The sequence below is a fragment of the Silurus aristotelis genome, assembly GCF_946808225.1.
Source record: "Silurus aristotelis genome assembly, chromosome: 13".
Lineage (NCBI taxonomy): Eukaryota > Metazoa > Chordata > Actinopteri > Siluriformes > Siluridae > Silurus > Silurus aristotelis.
In genome coordinates, this window is record NC_139586.1 from 636,370 (window position 1) to 656,589 (window position 20,220).

Consider the following 20,220-nt stretch of genomic DNA (forward strand, 5'->3'; position numbering starts at 1 on the left):
CAGAGCCGGAATGTGGTGTCAGAGCCGGACTGTGGTGTCAGAGCCGGAATGTGGTGTCAGAGCCGGACTGTGGTGTCAGAGCCGGAATGTGGTGTCAGAGCCGGACTGTGGTGTCAGAGCCGGAATGTGGTGTCAGAGCCGGAATGTGGTGTCAGAGCCGGACTGTGGTGTCAGAGCCGGAATGTGGTGTCAGAGCCGGAATGTGGTGTCAGAGCCGGACTGTGGTGTCAGAGCCGGAATGTGGTGTCAGAGCCGGACTGTGGTGTCAGAGCCGGAATGTGGTGTCAGAGCCGGAATGTGGTGTCAGAGCCGGACTGTGGTGTCAGAGCCGGAATGTGGTGTCAGAGCCGGAATGTGGTGTCAGAGCCGGACTGTGGTGTTGCTCTGAGCCTTTTTTAGAGAAATCAGAAGAAAAGAAGAGATAAAGAGTTTTAACACTCAGCATGATTTGTAACTAAGAGAATGAATGAACGTAACACATTAATCAACACCCAAACAGGCATGTTATTTTTCTTTACTCGCATTAGAATGAAATTTAACCTGTTGACATGAATCAATTTTATGTTCTAAATTTCTTTGAGAAATATATTAAAATATGCAAATGAAGCAATAGATCAAAAGATCCCACTTAAGCCCTTAAGACCCGATTTGCATAGTGCAAAAATCAGGAAAATCCATTTTGCATAAAAATCATAATAACTCTGTGAGTGTGTGTGTGTGTGTGTGTGTGTGTGTGTGTGTGTGTGTGTGTGTGTGTGTGTGTGTGTGAGAGAGTGTGATATCATATCTACTGATCATCAAAACATTGCTATTTATAGAAATAAATATAACACAAAGTGCAAATCGTGCATGGATATTACAAGACTACACAAAATACCAAAATACCAAACAAACAAACAAAAAGTTAATATATAACATTTTATATATAAATTCAATTCATCTTTATTTGTGTTGCGCCTTTAATAATGAACATCGTCTCAGAGCAGCTTCACACAGATAATGTGTAGATAAAAATTCTTTATAAGTGTAAGTTTGTCCCTGATGAACAAGTCGGTGGAGACTGTGGTGAAGGAAAAACTCCCTGAGATGCAGAAGGAAGAAACCTTGAGAGGAACCAGACTCAAGAGGGAACCTCATCCTCATCTGGGTTCCACCGAATGTCCATTAATTACAGATAAATGATGTTGAGGTGCAGTGATGAAGATCAGAGAAAACTGTAGTCCTGAGTCAGTGTAGCAGACTGTTGATATTAACTACAGTCCAAATCCTCACAGCTCCTGTTCTTCTCCGGAATTTCATGGAACCACCCAATCACCCATATATATATATATATGAGGTGGTATCAAAAAGTGGTTCAGACCAGCACCAGTAACACCATTAGTCTCCAAACATTTTAATACCACCTCATATATAGTATTAGTAAGTATTGTATTATTGTGAGTATTATAAAAGCCTCAGTTTTGGGGCGTCTGGGTTTAAAAGCTAAACACCTCATCACAACACTATATTTATTGAAATGTCTGATTGGTGCACCACAAGAACACACATTAGTGTTAGCTGAATCAGTGAGGGACCTGGGGTTCAGATTTATAGCATATACAGGCGCAGGTCTGTGTATTAGTGAAGTGAAACACGAGAACATTCATTACAACTGCAGAAACAATAACAGTCTCGTTATCCTGAGAAATACGAGATATTTACTCGAATGCACTGGATGTAATACTTCCCATCTGAGTGTATAAAGAATAAACAGAGAAACTCCTATTATAAGGCTATTTAGGAATTTTCACAAATGACCGTCCCTGATGCACTTCATGAACAGAGATTTCTCAGCGAACAACACTGCGCATAATAATGCATCCGGCCAGATCTATGACGGAAATTTAAAAACCCGGGAGGCAGAAACTATAATACGGTGAACTGGTGTGATGGATATTTCCCCTACTCTATTACATGAATATTAAAAGGGGGAAAAAAAAAGTCAGGGAGTCGAAGCAATGCAAAGATTCCTGTGCGTTTGTGAGACTTTAATACAAATGTGATATATTTTTAAAGCCAGACAAAAGATTAAAAAACACTGCACAGGGATTTGAACGCGTGTTCGGATAAAGACGCGGAGTGTAAATACAACACACGGAAATGAAGCTCCCAAACGTATCTCCAAAGATCTCACAACTGCTGATTAACAGGATGCAATAAATAAATCAAAACGTGTCACCGGAGAACACGAGGAGTTTCGCTGAACTTGTAGGAGACGGTGGAATGGAACATTGAGATCAGAGATACAGAACTAGAACCAGCTCCATAGTGAAGCTGAAGGAAGTTGTATTTAAGCGAGTTGAAAGTCTTGTGATTAAAATTTCAGACGAGCAGGAAAGGTGTAGGAGTGGAGGGCAAGGCCAGGTCACGTCCATGACTGTAAAACACAAAGGCAAGATATTGCTTTATAATAAACAGCACTTCCTGAGAAGATTTCTTTATAAATGACACCAGGTGCATCACCGAGACAAGCGAAATCCCTTTTATTTGAGTTTTTTTACTTTGAGTTCTGCTACACTGATGATAATGAATGAATATCTGGTGATGGGGATGAAGATGGGTTGCCGTTTGAGTCTCTCAAGAACCAAACCTCACCACCGTCACCTCTGATTCACTCATTGTGGAAAAAACGGACATTGTGGGAATGTTTATGTTAAAGGTGTGAACCGAATTGAATGGAATGGGAGCATGCACACTAGAGATGGTGAGATTCAGCATAAAACAAGTGCATTTGTATCATATTTGCATCAGTAAAAAACAATTTATTTCTATATAATTTTTAGTAGATGCGCTGAACCTTTATTATTTTGAAAGCGACCAATAGTTTGTGACCAGAATTTCAATGTAGATCGACGTGAATATGACGTATCACAACACTACGGAGGCCGAGGCGTGTCCTGAGATTCACATAGAATACAGATTAACATGGCAGAGGCAGAGCTGTAACTTCCTGCACACAGAACAGGGAAAGAACATCTGGTTTTATTTCACTATTTGCACTACAAAGGCGTGTTTGTGAATCCGTTAGAAGTCAGAAGGCACTCGAGTAAACTGATGATTTGCTGTCTGTCTGGAACAGATTGAATTTTTCCATTGTGTTTAATCGAATGGAAATCAGACGCGCTGCATCGTAATGAGAGGAATCGTATCGTATCGCATCAGTAGCTGCTTCATATGTGCCTTTAATGTATCGTGTCTTTGGCTCTACATCAAAATGCATCGAATTGCATCGTCATCAATTATGGAGATGCACATCTCAACTACACGCTGCTGTCTGACCTTAAAATGGTCAAATATGAAGCTTTTAATGATCTTGAAAACAAAACATTGGTCAGGAAATGAGCTGTTTGAGCCGTAATGTTCAGTCTTGTGGGGAAACTTATGACCAGAAATAAACAATGTTGCTGCATTCAGTGTTGATGCGGAGCAATTTGGTAAGAAGATATTAATTTTACATCATTATCCTGATGTTAACCGTTTTGTCTCCAGGAAGAATATAGAGATGAAATTCCAGTTTCACTGCAGCAAAGTAAACCAGTGAATTCGCATCGCACCAGTGAGAGCTTTTCTAAAGTTTTTGCTAGACCAATAATTTGTTGATTAAAATCCTATATATATATATTTGTATAATTTATTTATTTATATATTTACTGCTCGTGAGTGTATTCTTCAAAATGTTATTTTATTTCTTCTCTCATATCTATACTAAGGGATCCAAGACCTTCCCAGATAGCAGCAGAACACACTTTCTGGAACGTCATTCCTCTAAGTATCACCTCGAGATCTTCTTTGTATCGCCCAAAACAAATTCTGTTTGCGACCCTCAATTCACCTTGAAGTCTGGAGCATCTAATCCTCGCCTGTGGCCATCACCCTGAGTCTGACAGCCAGGTAGAGGGACTGACCCAAGAACTCAGATGTATTACTTCTATTGTGGTGATCGTCAAGGTGATTAGTGTTGGTTTCTCCCCGGGGTTCTGAACTCCCCTGATCCATTCGCTGTCACTCTCTTTCCTCAGGCCTGTAATTCCAAGCGCACTGAAGGAAATTGTCCCCTGTGACACACGACTACATGCTATCATGGCCAGTTCAGTGTACACCATCCAAACACTCCATTAATACTGGCCTTATATCCTTATATCATGCACTATGCATACAAGCTTTTAGCCGTGGAAGTCGTCTCTAACACTCACTTATTATTAATACTGATATCCAGCCAATCACAGTCTCTTTAAAACACACTCCTATTCTGTGCTGCACTACACTACAGTGTGCTTTTCTCAAATTTATTCTGAGTCTGTGTTCATACCAGTAAAGGAATGAACTCAAATAAAATCTCATACAAGGTAGAATCAAAAAGTCTCAAGACTAGTTTTGTAACATGCCAACAGATGGCAGCACAAGGCTGCACACACAGTCACAGGGAGCACCGACCTTCATAAGTCAGTTTATAAAAAGACATTCGGGAGCTGTGCAACTCTTGATCTCACATGATCTCACTTCCGCACCCACACTACTCGACTGATTTGGCTCCTACAGACTCCGCCCTTTTCCCAAAGATGAAAATCTTGACACGGTTCGAAAAGAAGACACGTTCCAGAAGAACGCTGGAAGAACTGTATCGCTGTACAAAGAGAGTATTTCGAAGGTGATAGTGTGGAAACGCCGAGACACAGATAAATCCCTGTGCCTCAAATGTTTCCTGTTTAAAATGCATCTTTCGTGCATCAGATCATTTCCCATCTACAAGCCGTGTGTCATGTCGGCCTTGTCGGTGCCCTGACCCTGACCGAGGCACTGCGGTATCGGAAGCACCACACTTTCCTGATGGGTTCAGGATAAGAAGAACACACTGAAACTGACACTGAGCTGAATCTTGTCCACCGTATATTCCACATGATTAGTGGGACTGGACCATTGAGACCACCGTGATCAAATTTCCAGCCTGGGAATTATATAAGAAAAGAAAAAACCTGCACACAGAGAGATGACAATTCTGATTGTAGGAATTATGCACGTATCCAATTGTTCCAATTCTCCAGCCTAGGAATCATGTCCTGGCAAATGGTTTAAACATCCTGTCTAGTGTAAGATTGGTTTAAAGTAGCTGACGTCTCTTTATTCGCTTCACTTTTGGCAGAAACTGGCGGCAAAAATGATTTGAGTAAATGGGCAATAGAGAGGGTGTTTAGCGTAATGCTTTTGTAATGTTGTATCATAAAATCGTGCTTAGCCAGAGTGTATTGGGTGGAGAAAAAATTGAAAATTTTGCTGCTTTAAGGATGCAGACATCCGAAAAATCCGCTGGCAGCAGCTGGACTCATTAGCGCAGTCGACACTTCCTGTTTCCTGTCATTGGAGTGCATCGATGCTGAAAGCTGTCTGCACTTCCAATAGCAATGCTACAAACTCCACCGTCGGTGACAAACAGGCTGGAAATGAGTGTTTCTTAGACGCTCTGAGGGCTGCATCCTGAGCTCCTAATACTGAAATCGTGCACAACGATATCCAGAGCTGAGACGTAAATACAGACTTGAGGGCTATTCAGGATTTATGTGAGATTTATACAGTACATGCAGACTGAAGGAGAGTCTGATTCAAGCTGAAGTGTGTGTGTGTGTGTGTGTGTGTGTGTGTGTGTGTGTGTGTGTGTGTGTGTGTGTGTGTGTGTGTGTGTGTGTGTGTGTGTCGGTACCAGGCAATTAAACATGTTTAGTAGCAATGCAGTACGGAATCCAGAAACCGATCTCCAACATGCTGATGAAACTACAACGTCATGCCTTAAACAAATACTGCATTTTTTTTACTTTGAGGTCAAAATTATTTACAAAAATATGACCAAATGATTTCATTACCATCTGCTTTATTATTGCAGGACTTTGCTTATTGGACCCTTTTTTTTTTTAGACGGATAAGGTTATAAATGAAATGAATCTGGAAGTGCAGTTAACGAGTGCTTGGCCAGCGCTTTTTCTTTACAGGAAACACATTCGATTGAAATGAAATTACAGAACAATTGATTTATGGGTGTATAAAAATATCGGCATAACAATTTCACAAAAACAAAAAATATCATCAAATTAAAAGCTTGATAAAAACAGAGGATGTCACGCGTTCGTAACAACGTCAGGACTCTGATTTAGTATCTCGTTTGAGTTGGAGATTAAATATTACGGACGGAGTAAAGTCTCAGTCCAAAAACTGACAAATAAAATAAATAATAATTAAACACATAAGCAGTAATTCATGTGATTATTATATCTAAGTAATTAAAGCTCGTAAATATCACCACCGACACGCCACTGCTTTAAATCCGCCCCACACTGACGACTTTTACACAATCAGCATGATTTTCCATACATCTAATATTGAACGTTTTTCTGCTTCATACATCCTTAAGTATTTTACCGAATGATGGACCAATCACTCCAAACCCTCTCCACATTCCTAAAGGATGCAGCGCTGCAAAACTGCTCTTTCCACCTGCTCCAGCGCACCTGATTCACCCCTCCAGGGGTTCGCTAATTAGCTGAATCAGTCGAATGAGGCGTGTTACAGTAGGGAAGCGTTGAAGTGAGCGTTCTACGTATAGCGTGCCAGAAGGATGAATATTCATTGGACGGGTTTATTCAACATTAATCACAATGATACAAGCTCCGTCAGAGCGCCGGGAGCGGAAGTGAAGAACGAGGAGACGCCGTGGGATACGCCGTCGTCAGCAGGTGTCACAGAATCTCCTGTCAGAGTGATAAATGACTCTGTAATAATTTATAGGCTTGAAATGAAGACAGGATCACTTGGGGTGCTGGATTACACCAATTACAGTAAACAATATTAGTGAACAGTAATCAGAATCACAGCAGACAAGGACAAATAGTAGGGGTGTGTTTGGGAAAAAAATCCAGCACCACTTTTCAGCTACAATATTTGTTAAAGTTTAATCTACAGTATAAGTAAAATGTATATGTTTTCAACCAAATGGTTAAATATGGTGAAATGCTGATTGGTGTACCAGTGAAAAACATGACATTCTGGTCAATAAACACACCGTATACTAGCAAAAAAATGAAAGAATTAAATGATCAGGTGTAAGTGTGCGGTGTTACAGGATGTTAGTGCACAATGTGGAGGTGAAGAACATCCCAAAGTGTTAACTGAATGGATCAAAATAATGCTTCCGGTTTTTTCACCTTTTATAAACAGCTCAGATGTGCAACTGTGTTGTGTCGCTACTAATATTGGAGCTGTTGGAGAAACTCCTGGTGCCGTTTTTCATTCCATTTCAAATTTGGACGTTTTCTTCTCCAGTTCATCAAATTCATCTCGAGGCGTTTATGAAAATCTCTGTATTTACCATAGAAGTTTCACCACATGCAGAAATCCCCCATAGAGCTCAATGAGGTCATTAGGAAAAGTGTATAATCACCGTCTCACTCTGGATGGAACCGGAACTGGATGTTACTATGGTTACGGGTGTTTATAAGCAGTACATTCACTAAGAATCAACTGACAAATGCAAACTACTTAAACTCACACCTAAACTTCCAGCGAATCACAATCCACACCTCAATTTCTTCCAGCCAATCACAATCCACTATTCACACCTGAACTCCTTCCAGCCAATCACAATTCACAATTCACTATTCACACCTCAACTCCTTCCAGCCAATCACAATCCACTATTCACACCTCAACTTCTTCCAGCCAATCACAATCCACTATTCACACCTGAACTCCTTCCAGCCAATCACAATCCACTATTCACACCTGAACTTCTTCCAGCCAATCACAATTCACTATTCACACCTCAACTCCTTCCAGCCAATCACAATCCACTATTCACACCTCAACTTCTTCCAGCCAATCACAATCCACTATTCACACCTGAACTCCTTCCAGCCAATCACAATCCACTATTCACACCTGAACTCCTTCCAGCCAATCACAATCCACTATTCACACCTGAACTCCTTCCAGCCAATCACAATCCACTATTCACACCTGAACTCCTTCCAGCCAATCACAAGCCACTATTCACACCTGAACTCCTTCCAGCCAATCACAATCCACTATTCACACCTGATCTTCCAGCCAATCACAATCCTCTATTCATACCACAACTTCCAGCCAATCACAATTCACCTGAACGCCTTCCAGCTAATTATATATATTGTAAAATGTGGTTTTATCGAGTATTGTATGATTTTCAGTAAGATATGAATTCATGTTTATATGTATATAGTCATGTTTGTACTGCTGTCATAAGTAAGTAACTTATTTTCCTCTCATGATGCTCTTAAATCTTCAATATGTTTAAACGCATAAATCTCTTTCTCATGATCATCACAGCCGATTCTCTGAGGATGAAGGCTGTAGGGACGAACCCCGTGGCTCAGCACTATGAGAGTTTAATATCAGTTTAATGCATGTGACTGCTCCATGCTGTGAATTCCATACACATTGACTGAGGACGAATCTTTTAAAAGCCTCGTACAGACATCAGGCACATGCCTGCCGTGAATCCACGTCTCTTTCTTCATCAAATTCCGCATTCATACCCAAACCGCTTTGATCCAACGTTCTTAATTACTCCTGTTAGTCTCCACTGTGTTCTGCCGCTTTTGCAGCAACAATTCCACCTTTGGCAGCTTTTTCTTCTTTTTCTTTTTTTCGCTGTGCACACAGAGATTTATTTACAGCTCTGCATAATCACATCAGCATTTGGACACAGTGGGAAAGCATTACATATTGACAGTATTTACATTACCTTCATTTTTATTTGGCTTCGCCTGATGAGAGCTCGGGGCTTTAACGCTGCAGCAGAGCTCCAGTAAAGGTGCTGGGAATAGAGCTGGGCTAATCACAAGTGCAGGAAGTTCACAAGTTAAATCCCAAATGACACGCTAATGACTAGCTTTGCTCCTCTGTTATGACAATGGCTGCAGGAATGAAATCCTTGGGCTCAGACGATGCTCTGCTCAGGAAGGATGGCGGGGAATTATTGCATGGCTCCGGTCCAGCTTTCCTACTTCAAGGCGAGTCATCAGCAGATCTCGCTAGCAGGGAGTTAAATACCAAGTGTAATGGTGCACAATTTGGACATAGTTAATAGCTTTCCCTGAAGTGCTCAGGGTGGCACCGGTACATCGCGTTCTGTACAGGAGCTTATGCAATCACATTTCTGTACGCCCAACACCCTGCTCTATCAAATAATGCCACTGATTCCATCTGTTGCTCAAAAACTGTCAAAAACTAACAGTAGTTTCGGCAGAAACAATTAAATTCACTCTGAATTTGCAAAAATCTGATGAACAAAAGGATTCGGATACGTAATAAATCCGTGTGTTGGTGACGAGAGCAGAGGAAAACAAAGTTCAGGTTCGAACAAGATGCAAGAGATGAAGAAGCACCTGTATATTTATAACGATTGAGGAGCAACCGCTTAAATAATGTTGCATTAAAATAAAATTAACAACTTTTATACGTGTAATCAAATCCAATCTAATTTTATTTGTCACATTCACAGAAAACGACATGTAGTTAAATGCTGCTTACGACTGTCCAACGTGTAAATAGAAATAGAAAAAATATATAAATAAATATAATACATAAAAGTATAAAAGTATATAAAAAATATAAAGTATAACTATTAAGTATAAAAATCGGGATAAAAAAAATATATCTTCCTATTTGTCTGTCTCTCGATTTCACTATATTTCAATCTCCTTATTTATCTCTCTGTCTGTCTAATGAAATAATTGATTATTATTATTATTTATTTATTTATCTTCTGTAACTGCTTTACATGGAGCTGGAGCCTTTACTAGGAAACAATAGGAGAGGGGTGGGAATACACACTGGGAATAACACACACACACACACACACACACACACACACACACACACACACACACACACACACACACACACACACACATTTGGAGAAATAACAGCACCCAGACTTTAGGACCAAACTGAGGACTCTGGAGGTGTGTATTTTTATTTTGGAAAATTTCACTACATTTCAGGAAAAAAAGCCCTGTTTCGCACAATTTTGAAGTGAAAACATAAAAAGAGTGTGTGTGTGTGTGTGTGTGTGTGTGTGTGTGTGTGTGTGTGTGTGTGTGTGTGTGTGTGTGTGGAGTGTGTGTGTGTGTGTAGTGTGTGTGTGTGTGTGTGTAGTGTGTGGGGATTAGTACTTTTGTTCAGGTACAATATCTTCCTACAGGTACTGGCACTACAGCTTTCAGTTCCATTTCTAATTCTGTGAAACTTCAGGAAAGAAGCCAAATTCAGTGTTCATTGTGCACACGTGTATCAGTTCACAGTCTTACAGACAGGAAGGAGATCTGAATAAACATAAATATATAGTATTGAATATATTAGTTGTTTTGTTCATTTGTTATATTGAGAAAGAGAAAAAAATGAATAATGTGCTTTTATATAAACTGGCCTGTGTCAGGGAACCACTGGCCACGCCCCCCACCCCCGCGTCACACCCCCAGCACTCTCAGCGTCTTGCCTGCACACTAATCACCTTCACCTGTCTCCAATTTACACCCTCCCTTTATAAGGCCCCCCCGTTCGCACTCACTCACTGTCCGATCTACGGTTCATTCTGGTGATCATCTCTGGACTACCTGTGTTTCGGAATATACCCGTTTTCCGGTACATGCTGCTTTCTAGCTTCTGTTTGTTTCCCAAGGCTAATAAACGTCTTATTCGTATTCTGGTTTCAGACTCTTGATCAAAACGTGACAGCCTGCCTGCAGTCTAGACCTTATACCATTTGAAAACATTTTTGCCACATTATGAAATGAAAAATACAACAAAGAAGACCCAGAACTATTGAGCAGCTAGAATCCTGTATCAGACACGTATGATGGGACATCAATCATCTACCATTGATTGTGGCATGGATCTGAGTGAGGCTTCTACAAAAGAATCTGAAAGTGAATGAAGCATTTTGCCCAGCAGTGGGTTTGGAGGATCATTTCTCCTGTGGGAATGATGATTATACGATTTAATTAAAATCCAATCAAAGAAGTTCAGAATGGGAAATTGATAATTACTTAAATAACGTATATTTTGTAGGGACGCTTTCGTTTTCCACAAAAAAAATGAGTTACTTTGCATCTTGATAGACTTCCACTGGCTTATGAACTAGTCTCAGTCTCCTGATGTTGTGCAGATGCAGTTTTATGGAAGTAGATGCTTGTGCACGAGATAAGACAATGAAACATTTTTTGAAATGACTTAGAAACCCAACACATACATATTTTTCACATGCTTGGACTGCAATCATTAAAAAGACGGCGTTCGCTTTGTGACAGGGTCTGGACCGGGTCTCATTCTGGCAGCAGCAGTGAGATTAGATAATTAGATAATTGTATGAAGGTGTATGTAGGTGTCCAGGGGTCCCTAATAAAGTGCCGGATAAGGGGATGTACTGTATTTAGAATTGGGCTTGAACGAAAAGACAGAAGAGAAGATAAAATGAATGAAAAAGCTTTTAAAAGATTGGTCATGGCTGAGAAAAATGAGAACAGATTTATCCAGTTAGGAGATGATTCTGCGTCCTGTTTGCCATCCGAACCGTTCTTGTTTCTTATCAGTCATCCTCTATTATGCAAATGCACTCTGTGTCCGTCTGCCAGATAATTGGTCTCCCGTGTGTGTGTGTGTGTGTGTGTGTGTGTGTGTGTGTGTGTGTGTGTGTGTGTGTGCCTATAGACCTTTTTCTCTCTCATACAAACATTCTACTTGTTTTCAGTGGTGAATATTTACTAACTAGGAGAAATATGTTATATGTTTCTAACCAGGAGAAGCTGCAGATGTTCCTCTTTCTGCCAACACCACTGTGGAGATCAGAAGTCCAGACTGCCCGTGTCACTTTGAGCTATTTTGGATGCGGGCAGTAGAAAAAACTGGCGTTCTCCACCACATTGAGAACGCCTACATCCAAAAATATGTTCATGACCAGAACAGGAACAGAGCAGCGTCAGTCCAGAGCTGAAGATCCCATCGATGAGGTGTGGTGAGGTGTGTTGTGGCAGTTCAATGTGAAGAGCTCTGGCACGCTCACAACCGGTCAACAATCCATCAGCGATGTCGGCTGCCAGAGGATGCTCAGAGAGGAAGACTGAATTAGGTGTGAAACATCACGCCAACATTCCACATCCTTTTTCTCAGGCTTTTTTTCTTCCCACTGAAGGCATCAGATTCATTCGTTCCAGCCGAACTACACATTCAAAACAAAAATCATGCTGAGGTGACCATCTGCACCACCAGGTCCAACATGGAGGCCAGGGAGTTGTGTGGCTTTGCTTGTTAATAAACTAGCTTGTGTGCACACACACACACACACACACACAAACACACACACACACACATACAGGTAAAACTATTAATGTTGTGTATCTGTTCCTGTATAAATTGTTGTGTGTTTTTTTAATCTGCTCGACATTTTGTTTTGTATTTTGGTCATTTTTGCTGGTCTTGTGTTTCTGTTTTACATGCGGTTGTTTAGTTTTGTGTAGCCGTTGTAGCATGTCATTTTCCTTTGTGTCTGTATTTGGATTGTCATGTTGTGTAATGTTTTACCGTGCAGTTTATTGGTTTCATAAGAATTTTCTTTTGCGTTGTGTCATTTTGTTTGTTTGTGTGTTTTCATTTCGTGATCCTTTTTTGAGTTGTCATTTTGTCATAAATGGAGGAATAAAGCGATTTACGAGGTGGTATCAAAAAAAATTCCACACTAATGGTCTAACTGGTGCTGTTCTGACCCACGTTCCTTCCCACGTCTGCGATTTCATAAAGTTAGAACGAAGAGCAAACGTGAAATTCTGCATCAAAACTGGAGAAATCTGCCACAGAGACGTTTGACGTAACATACGTTTGACATACGGCGACGTTTGGGATGTTTTAAGCAAGAAGAGCGGAAGAACATCACTGAAGATCAGACCAGATTGTAGCGTTCGGCAACTCGTGCATGATGATCGTCAAAAAATGATCCACAAGATCTCACTTCCACACCCAACCACGAGCCAAATCTGGTGAGTAGGTGGGTGTGGAAGTGAGATGTTGTGGAGAGGAGGGGACATGGGGTATAACGGTAGGAGAATGGTGAGGATGGAGCCACCAGGAAGGAAGGAAAGAGGAAGACCATGGTGGAGGTTTATGGATGTGCAGGTAGTTGGTTTGAAAAAGGCAGATGTAGAGGACAGGGGGGTATGGAGACGGATGATCTGCTGTGGCGACCGCTAACAGGAGCAGGAAGAAGAAGAAGAAGAAGAGTTGTAGTTGTTTTGTTTGGTGTTTTGTCGTAGTGTGGTATATACTGTAAATATACCATTTCTATAGAATATTAAACCGCACTTTGTGTTACTGTGACCCCCGCAGTGGGGCTCGTGTTCTCTTTGGTATTTATTTTATTGTACAGATAAATACAAAGTAAATACAACTTCATCATTTGTTTTTTCCTCTTTTTTTCTCATCCAAACTGAGGGATGAAATCAATGAAGCATGAAATGATTCCACATTATTGTTCGTTGAGGAAAATAAAACACGGCTGACACACAAATGCTCGGAGAGTTCCTTCTCCTCCTTCTCCTCGCGGCTCCATTACATTTTCATTGCCTTCATTATCTCTGAGTGGAGCGACCCGGCACTGCTCGTGCTTTTAAAGACGACTGAATGTAAAAGTTATGCTAATTAATCTACACGTCTCAGATCAATAGAACAAATGAGAGTATTGATCCTAGACCTTTCATTTAAAGATAGAAAACTTTCAACTTCGATTCATAACTTATAGGACGAGGCATCCTCCGGAGCGTGGTGAAGCCGAGGTCAGATCGATAGGACCGGCGAGCTGATGTCACTGGATATTGGGATAACGGCTAATCATTTCTCCGATGCTAAAAGATCTCAAGAACTGAAACGCTGTACTGTGAAACGAATATTTATTAGTTCAGACAGTGGTCCGATCATCGCGTCGGATCTGGTTCGGAGCAATCTTCTGGGTGAGAATAGCTTTTTATCTGTATGCCGGTCTTTCATCTTTCCTACCGGCTGAGATATTTAAGAAAAGCGTGCTCTTGTAGAAGAAAGGCGCTAGACAGAAACATCAAACTTATTTAGCTGCCTGACTGTACACAAAATACACAAGTACAGCTTCAGCAAGAGCAGGAAGTTCACGCAATCAGCCTTCTGTCAAGACCAGATATCTCTCTGTGAAGCCTCCAGGCCAGAAGGCAATTCTTCCTATCGCTCTTCCACACCTGCGTGCCACTACGACTTATCTCCCACTACTTTCTTCAATGTCCCTTTCTGGGTCTCCTCCAATTTTATACTTATTAGGGCTTTGCTTCTCGGGCCCTGACCGCCTCTTATTCGCTGAGCAGCTCCTACGTCGCCAGATGAGAGCTTTCTGTAAGGTTTAGCGTGATTGTGGTCTCTCCAGGATTGAGCCAGAACTGTGTCAAGGTCAGTAGTGAAAGTTATCTAAACTTGACCTTCCTGGTTTTGTCTTTATCAAATACAGGCAAAGAAAATAAAGTGTTTCTGCTCAGTGCTGCGGAAATGGATGTGTTTGGTGCCCTGGGGATGCCGCTTACATGGGAGGCAGAAGGTAAAACGATGGTAAGAGATAGCAAAGAAGTGGTTGCTCATTGGGGAGGATGTTGGACGTCTAATGGGAAGGTTGTGAGATCAAATCTCACCTCCACCAAGTTGCTACTGTTTGGTCCTTAAGCAAGGCCCCAAACCCTCACCTGCTCTGGTGTATACATGAGATAATTCTGCTGTAAATGGAAAATCTAATAGACTGTAAGAAGTTCTACATTCAACTGCACAAATCTTCTTCAATAATCTCGTGGACAGACATGCACAAGATCCACCAGGAATATCATATCTGTTGTGTTGTACAGCTTAGTAGAATGTACTCGATCCAGACTAGACTTTGGAGTTTAACATGGTGGAAACACTTCATTCATTATTCATCTACAGAATAAGGAGCTTCCTCACCATGCTGCAGGCAAACTAATTCATAGAACCTGATCTGAAGTGTCTGAATATTCATTTTGTATATTATATATAATAAGGGTTTATTAAAAAAATTACATTTGTGCCAGTATTCGCTCTTTGTTTTGACCAGGGTATTATTTATCTTTAAACATTATTACAGTGAAAAAATACAATTGAATTAATTAAAATTGAAAACTTGATATTGATATAGACATTAGCATGACCTAACTAGCCTAGAATGTTAGCGATAAACAAATTCCGAGCATTGATTGTAGAGAACTTGACCTCACTGAAGGCATCTGCTTTACCCTGGGAATTGCACAAGCTGCATCTTTGACCCACATTTGCATTAATTCTTGAGATTTAATATTTCTATTTATGCAAAACAGAAAAAACTGGCAAATTGTGTCTTAATTAATCACTGTAGAAAAAAATTCAAGTGCTTCTTATATCATTAAAAAAATGTGAAATTCTTATTCTAATACTTTCGTCAGCTCCGAGCTCGTTAACAGGGAAACCTTAAAAAGCACTGAAGCTGGAAATGTCATTTGTGCGTCTGTTAATTGAAGTGCAGTTCGACGTGTTCTTCAAAATACAGAGGTCCTTTATAAATATTCGGCTTAACTACGAGACAGACGACTGGTTACGAGACAGACGACTACTTTTAATTACCAGTTGACGAGTGAAAATGAGCCTCTTACAAACTTCCTCCACTACACAACACAACACAACACTGTGGGAGGAACTGTGGAATTAGGGCACTGAACCCTCTCGTTCTCTTACATTAGAACCTTCTTCCATGCGTCGGAAAAGTAATAAAAACTCTAAAACACCTTATAGAAAGTGATGAAGTATGTGCACTGACATTCACAGGAAAAAAAAAAACGTTGCTTTGAGAAATAGAGAGACGTCCTGAACACACCAGACAGTATTGAGAGATAATTGGCTTTCATAGTTTTGATTAAATCGATTGATTTTTTCTTCGGCAGCATTCCTCTACGAACCGTAACTATATGCCAAAAGTATTCATTGACCTTCCAATTGTTAGCCTTTTATCCTGATATGAATAAAGATGACGAATTGATCAGGGCAGCGTTTCTCAATTCCGCTCATGGAGTCTCCTTGAACTGCACATCTGCATAGTTGTCTTTTTCTTGTTAGACTATAATCACTATAGGCCTTAAAATGTTATCCGGCTTGTTCTACAGATGTGCATTTGATGGAACTGGTTCGAAAAAAAACACAAAATCTGATCGTACTCCAGGAAAAGTCTCCAGCGTTGATCAGCAGGTACAAGCTCACATTCCTCGCTCTTTAGAACTCCACTGCTTTTATATTTATATATATATATATATATATATATATATATATATATATATATATATATTTTGTGGACTGTGTAGAATCCTACTCATAAACAAAAAAAATCCTCTTCTTTTTCAAAGCCTGTAGGACCAAATCAAAGTATCTTCATCATTTCCTTTACATTTGAACGCCACTTCAGTGTGCATGCTCGGTTTCAGAAGTACCGTATACGTGACGAAAACTGTGTGCACAAATCTAATATTCTGTATCTGTCTGAACTGCTGACTGAAGCTCCCCTTATACAACACAAAACCTGCTGCTGAAGCACTCGGACTGGGGAGAGCATTGTTACAAAAAGGAAAAGAATAACAGTACAGTAAAATTCCCCTATTTGCCCCCCTATTGAATTCACATTTCTGTTTCTATCCCAGTGAGATTTATGGTTTGACCCTAATGCTGCTGTGTCAGAGGAATCTACCATCTCCGGCTCACTGCTTCAAGACACACAGTGTCAGAACCCAAATGCACAATCGATGTGTCTGTATCTGTGCTGCCTTTTTTTGCTAACGATGAAGAGAGTGACGTCCAGTTCAGGTTTTTTTCTTATTTATAATTATTATAGGCTTTTATCCAACCTAAATAAAATCACCATTCAATTGTTGTGTTTGTGGACATAAATGCTGTCCATTTAGGTTGTATTTCTTGTTTGTTCAAGAATTGGTTCAGCATGGCATCCAGAGCACACCAAGGTCAGATCTTTCAGGTTACCCTCTGGGAGAACCACACCATGTTACCTACTATCTTACCTTCCCTAGTATACTATACTTCAGCCTAAATGATTTGAAGCTTCCAAAACCCCACGAACAGCTCTATATTTCTAATATAATAGAGAACAAATATGTTCCTCCAAAGTGCCTGCACTCTCTATGGATATGTTCTCAAGCATGAACCAGAAACTCAGCATCATGTGATCATCTTGTTTTTTTACTTGTGTATTATCAGATCAATAGGACACTTGGGTGTATCAGCTACTCCTCGGCAAAAACACTGAGAATCACGACAGCATCTCCAGTGAGCATTGGCTTTTCAACACAGAATCTTCATTAGATCAGAGCTCGTCCCATGGCGGCACGGGGAAGCGCTTTCAGAAGCTCTGGATAAAACCACGCAGTGCATCTTATAGCTCCTGAAAAATCCACAAACACCGAGATCGACTCCGAAGTGGTTTTATTGGGAAGGATTAAAGTGTAAAGCAATGCCTTAGTTAAGTAGCCTGTTATTTGTGTGTGTGTGTGTGTGTGTGTGTGTGTGTGTGTGTGTGTGTGTGTGTGTGTGTGTGTAAAAACGATTTTAATGAGTGGATATTTCCCGAGCCAGCTGTAAGATTTACAGCGTGTGAGATTCTCCTCCTTTTTAATTTCTTTAAGTAGCTCGTGATGTAAGTGGTTTGTGCTGCTCAGGCTTCGCCAGGTTCCTGCAGAACACAATGCAGGCACTTTAGGTGCAAAACACACGCAGCATCACTTCAGTCAGCTGCAACATCTGACCTCTGAAGATACGATATGAAGTCTGCAAAAAGGCCATCAAACCAGGGCTCAATGAGGACAAGTCAAGGACAATCTATTGCATGCAATGCAACTATATAAAGAGCAGTCTAGACACGGACTGGTGGTTGAGGGTTTTCTTTTTCTGCATAAAACAACTTCTGGAAGCTCAAAAATGCACCATTGTGCACGCGCAAAAAAAAAAAAAAACATCTCAGTGTATTTATTAGGCGTGCGATGTGTTTTGAGATGTAAAGAACATCTGGATGACGGATGCAGTGTCACTGCTGACGCCTGGTATGTTAAGGGGTCATCTCATTCAGTAAAGACGCAGAGCGGAGGCCGGTTTACGGAACCGGGGTATTTGATGAAGATAACCCGCGCGCCCGGGGCAACAGTTGTCTACAAGTGTCGCGCGCGCGAAGAATATAAAAGAGCAAAAGACCTGGAGTGAATATAATCATGTGTTTTCTCCAGGACACGGATGCACCACGAGAGTAAAGTGTTCATCAGCATTGTGTGCGCAATTAATTATCCCGGGAAAGATTTTAATTGAAATGCGCGTGCACGACATTCATATCACTTCTTTTTACGTGTTAAACGTGAGAAACAGACCTGCACTTTACCTCGGTTCTTAGAGGCTCTCCGTGCTCCAGGATGCTCACGAAGGGAATCTCCAGAAACGACGACATAAATTCCACCTGCACGAGTTCGTCCTGGCTCTGGGGGAACGCGAGCACCGCGGAGACCCCCTGCACCACTATGGACTGGCACACGCACCGGAAGAGCGACTCGGGGTCACCGTCGGCCGGCTCGCGCGCTACCACGTCCATGCTCAGGTTGTAGGGCAGGAGGCGGGTTCCGCTCTCGGCCATGGCGCTGAGCGCGCGGTCCAGCGCGGCTCGAACGCGCACGGGCCGCCGCGAGGGCAGGAGCACGCCGAGGCGCACGGTGTGACCGACCTGGGCGAGCACGCGGCACGGCTGCGGGTGCGAGAGGACCGGGGCGATCAAGCACCGGAGCGTCACCTGGTACAATCCTAAGTGGAAGAAGTACACCAAGAGCCCGGGGCAGATCAAATTCATCCTGCTTCGCTCTTACGCGCAATGAGGCATGATCAAAAGATGGCATTGCTTGCCCCGTGTTGCGTTCCCACTTTCCCCTCTCTGTCCTTTTTTTTCCCCTTATAATAAAAATCCTTTATTGTCTTTATTTATCTTTTTTTTTTTTTTTTTTTTTTTTTAAAATGAAGGAATGTGCGGTGCTGGATGGAGTTGCGGCATGAATGTGTGGGATGCTCCGGCTCTGGGAAAGAAGGAGGGAGGAGGCAGAGAGAGAGAGAGAGAGAGAGAGAGAGAGAGAGAGAGAGAGAGAGAAAGATGGGGAAGGATGAGAAGTCTCTCCAGACAGACATCCAAAATCAGATGGATCCTTCACTGTGACATCAGTCAGAATGCAGTTCAATGCAGAAGCCCCTGTTTGCAGCCAAAAATGAACTTTCAATCAAATAATCAGGAAGCTGAAGTGGAAGTGAGATAAGAAGTGTGTGTGGTGTGTGTGTGTGGTGTGTGTCTACACCAGTGCTGTCTGTCTGGAAGAAGAACATTGTATTTAATCTTATTTTTCGGATTTTTCGTATTAAATCTTATTAAATAGATGATCAATATTTGATTATTGTTTCTTGCACCCTGAGAAAGGGGTGAGGTTCAAGAGATAAAAAAGATGAAAGAATCCTCTGAGACATGGAGGCTGAACATCACCGGGTGACATCGGAACACAACAGCACTGCGACTAACCACAGGCCCCTGACTGCCTTCACAGAATCGAGTCTTTCAGATAAATGGCTCAGACAGTTTTGTATTTTGTTTGATTAAACACCCAGAATATGTCCAGACTTCTTTGAGTTTCAATCCTCCAGGAACCAGCCGTGGCACTCTCATACAGCTCATCAGTTAAAATCACATTTTCTTTACTGCAGTTATTAGTCAGAACTCATGAGTTGATATTAGACTGCTATTTGGACACCTTTATTCTATCGTACAAATCTACTGCATCATTTAGCATCAATCGTACTCTTTCTCTCGACCGATTACATATCATTCTCATCCTCATTATATGTTTTTGTATATCATTTCAGTTAATTGCATCACTGGTCTGCTGCATATCCTCCTGTTTCGCTTTCACCTGTACAGGGTGATAATAAAATATTGCACTTGGATGCTAACTGCAGTCTGTATTTGTGCTCTGAGACTCACAATATCATCAAACCCAACTGTTTTTACACCCAATCAGATAAATTTCACCAAAC

General features: G+C 41.3%; 1 protein-coding gene across 3 annotated transcripts in view; it reads right to left on the reverse strand.

The window, feature by feature from the left end:
- The window catches only part of grin3bb (glutamate receptor, ionotropic, N-methyl-D-aspartate 3Bb), a 52,281-nt gene that overhangs the window by 26,861 nt on the left and 5,200 nt on the right, over positions 1-20,220 (reverse strand). The window contains exon 1 of one of the 3 annotated variants that reach the window (XM_083558241.1): positions 18,539-19,243. The exons of 1 other annotated variant lie outside the window; for it this stretch is intronic. In XM_083558241.1, coding sequence (XP_083414367.1) covers positions 18,539-18,997 — 459 coding nt within the window. In that variant the 5' untranslated portion in view covers positions 18,998-19,243. Of the gene's footprint in view, positions 1-18,538; positions 19,244-20,220 lie in introns of those variants that run through there. One more of the 3 variants, XM_083558242.1, reaches the window with a different exon arrangement.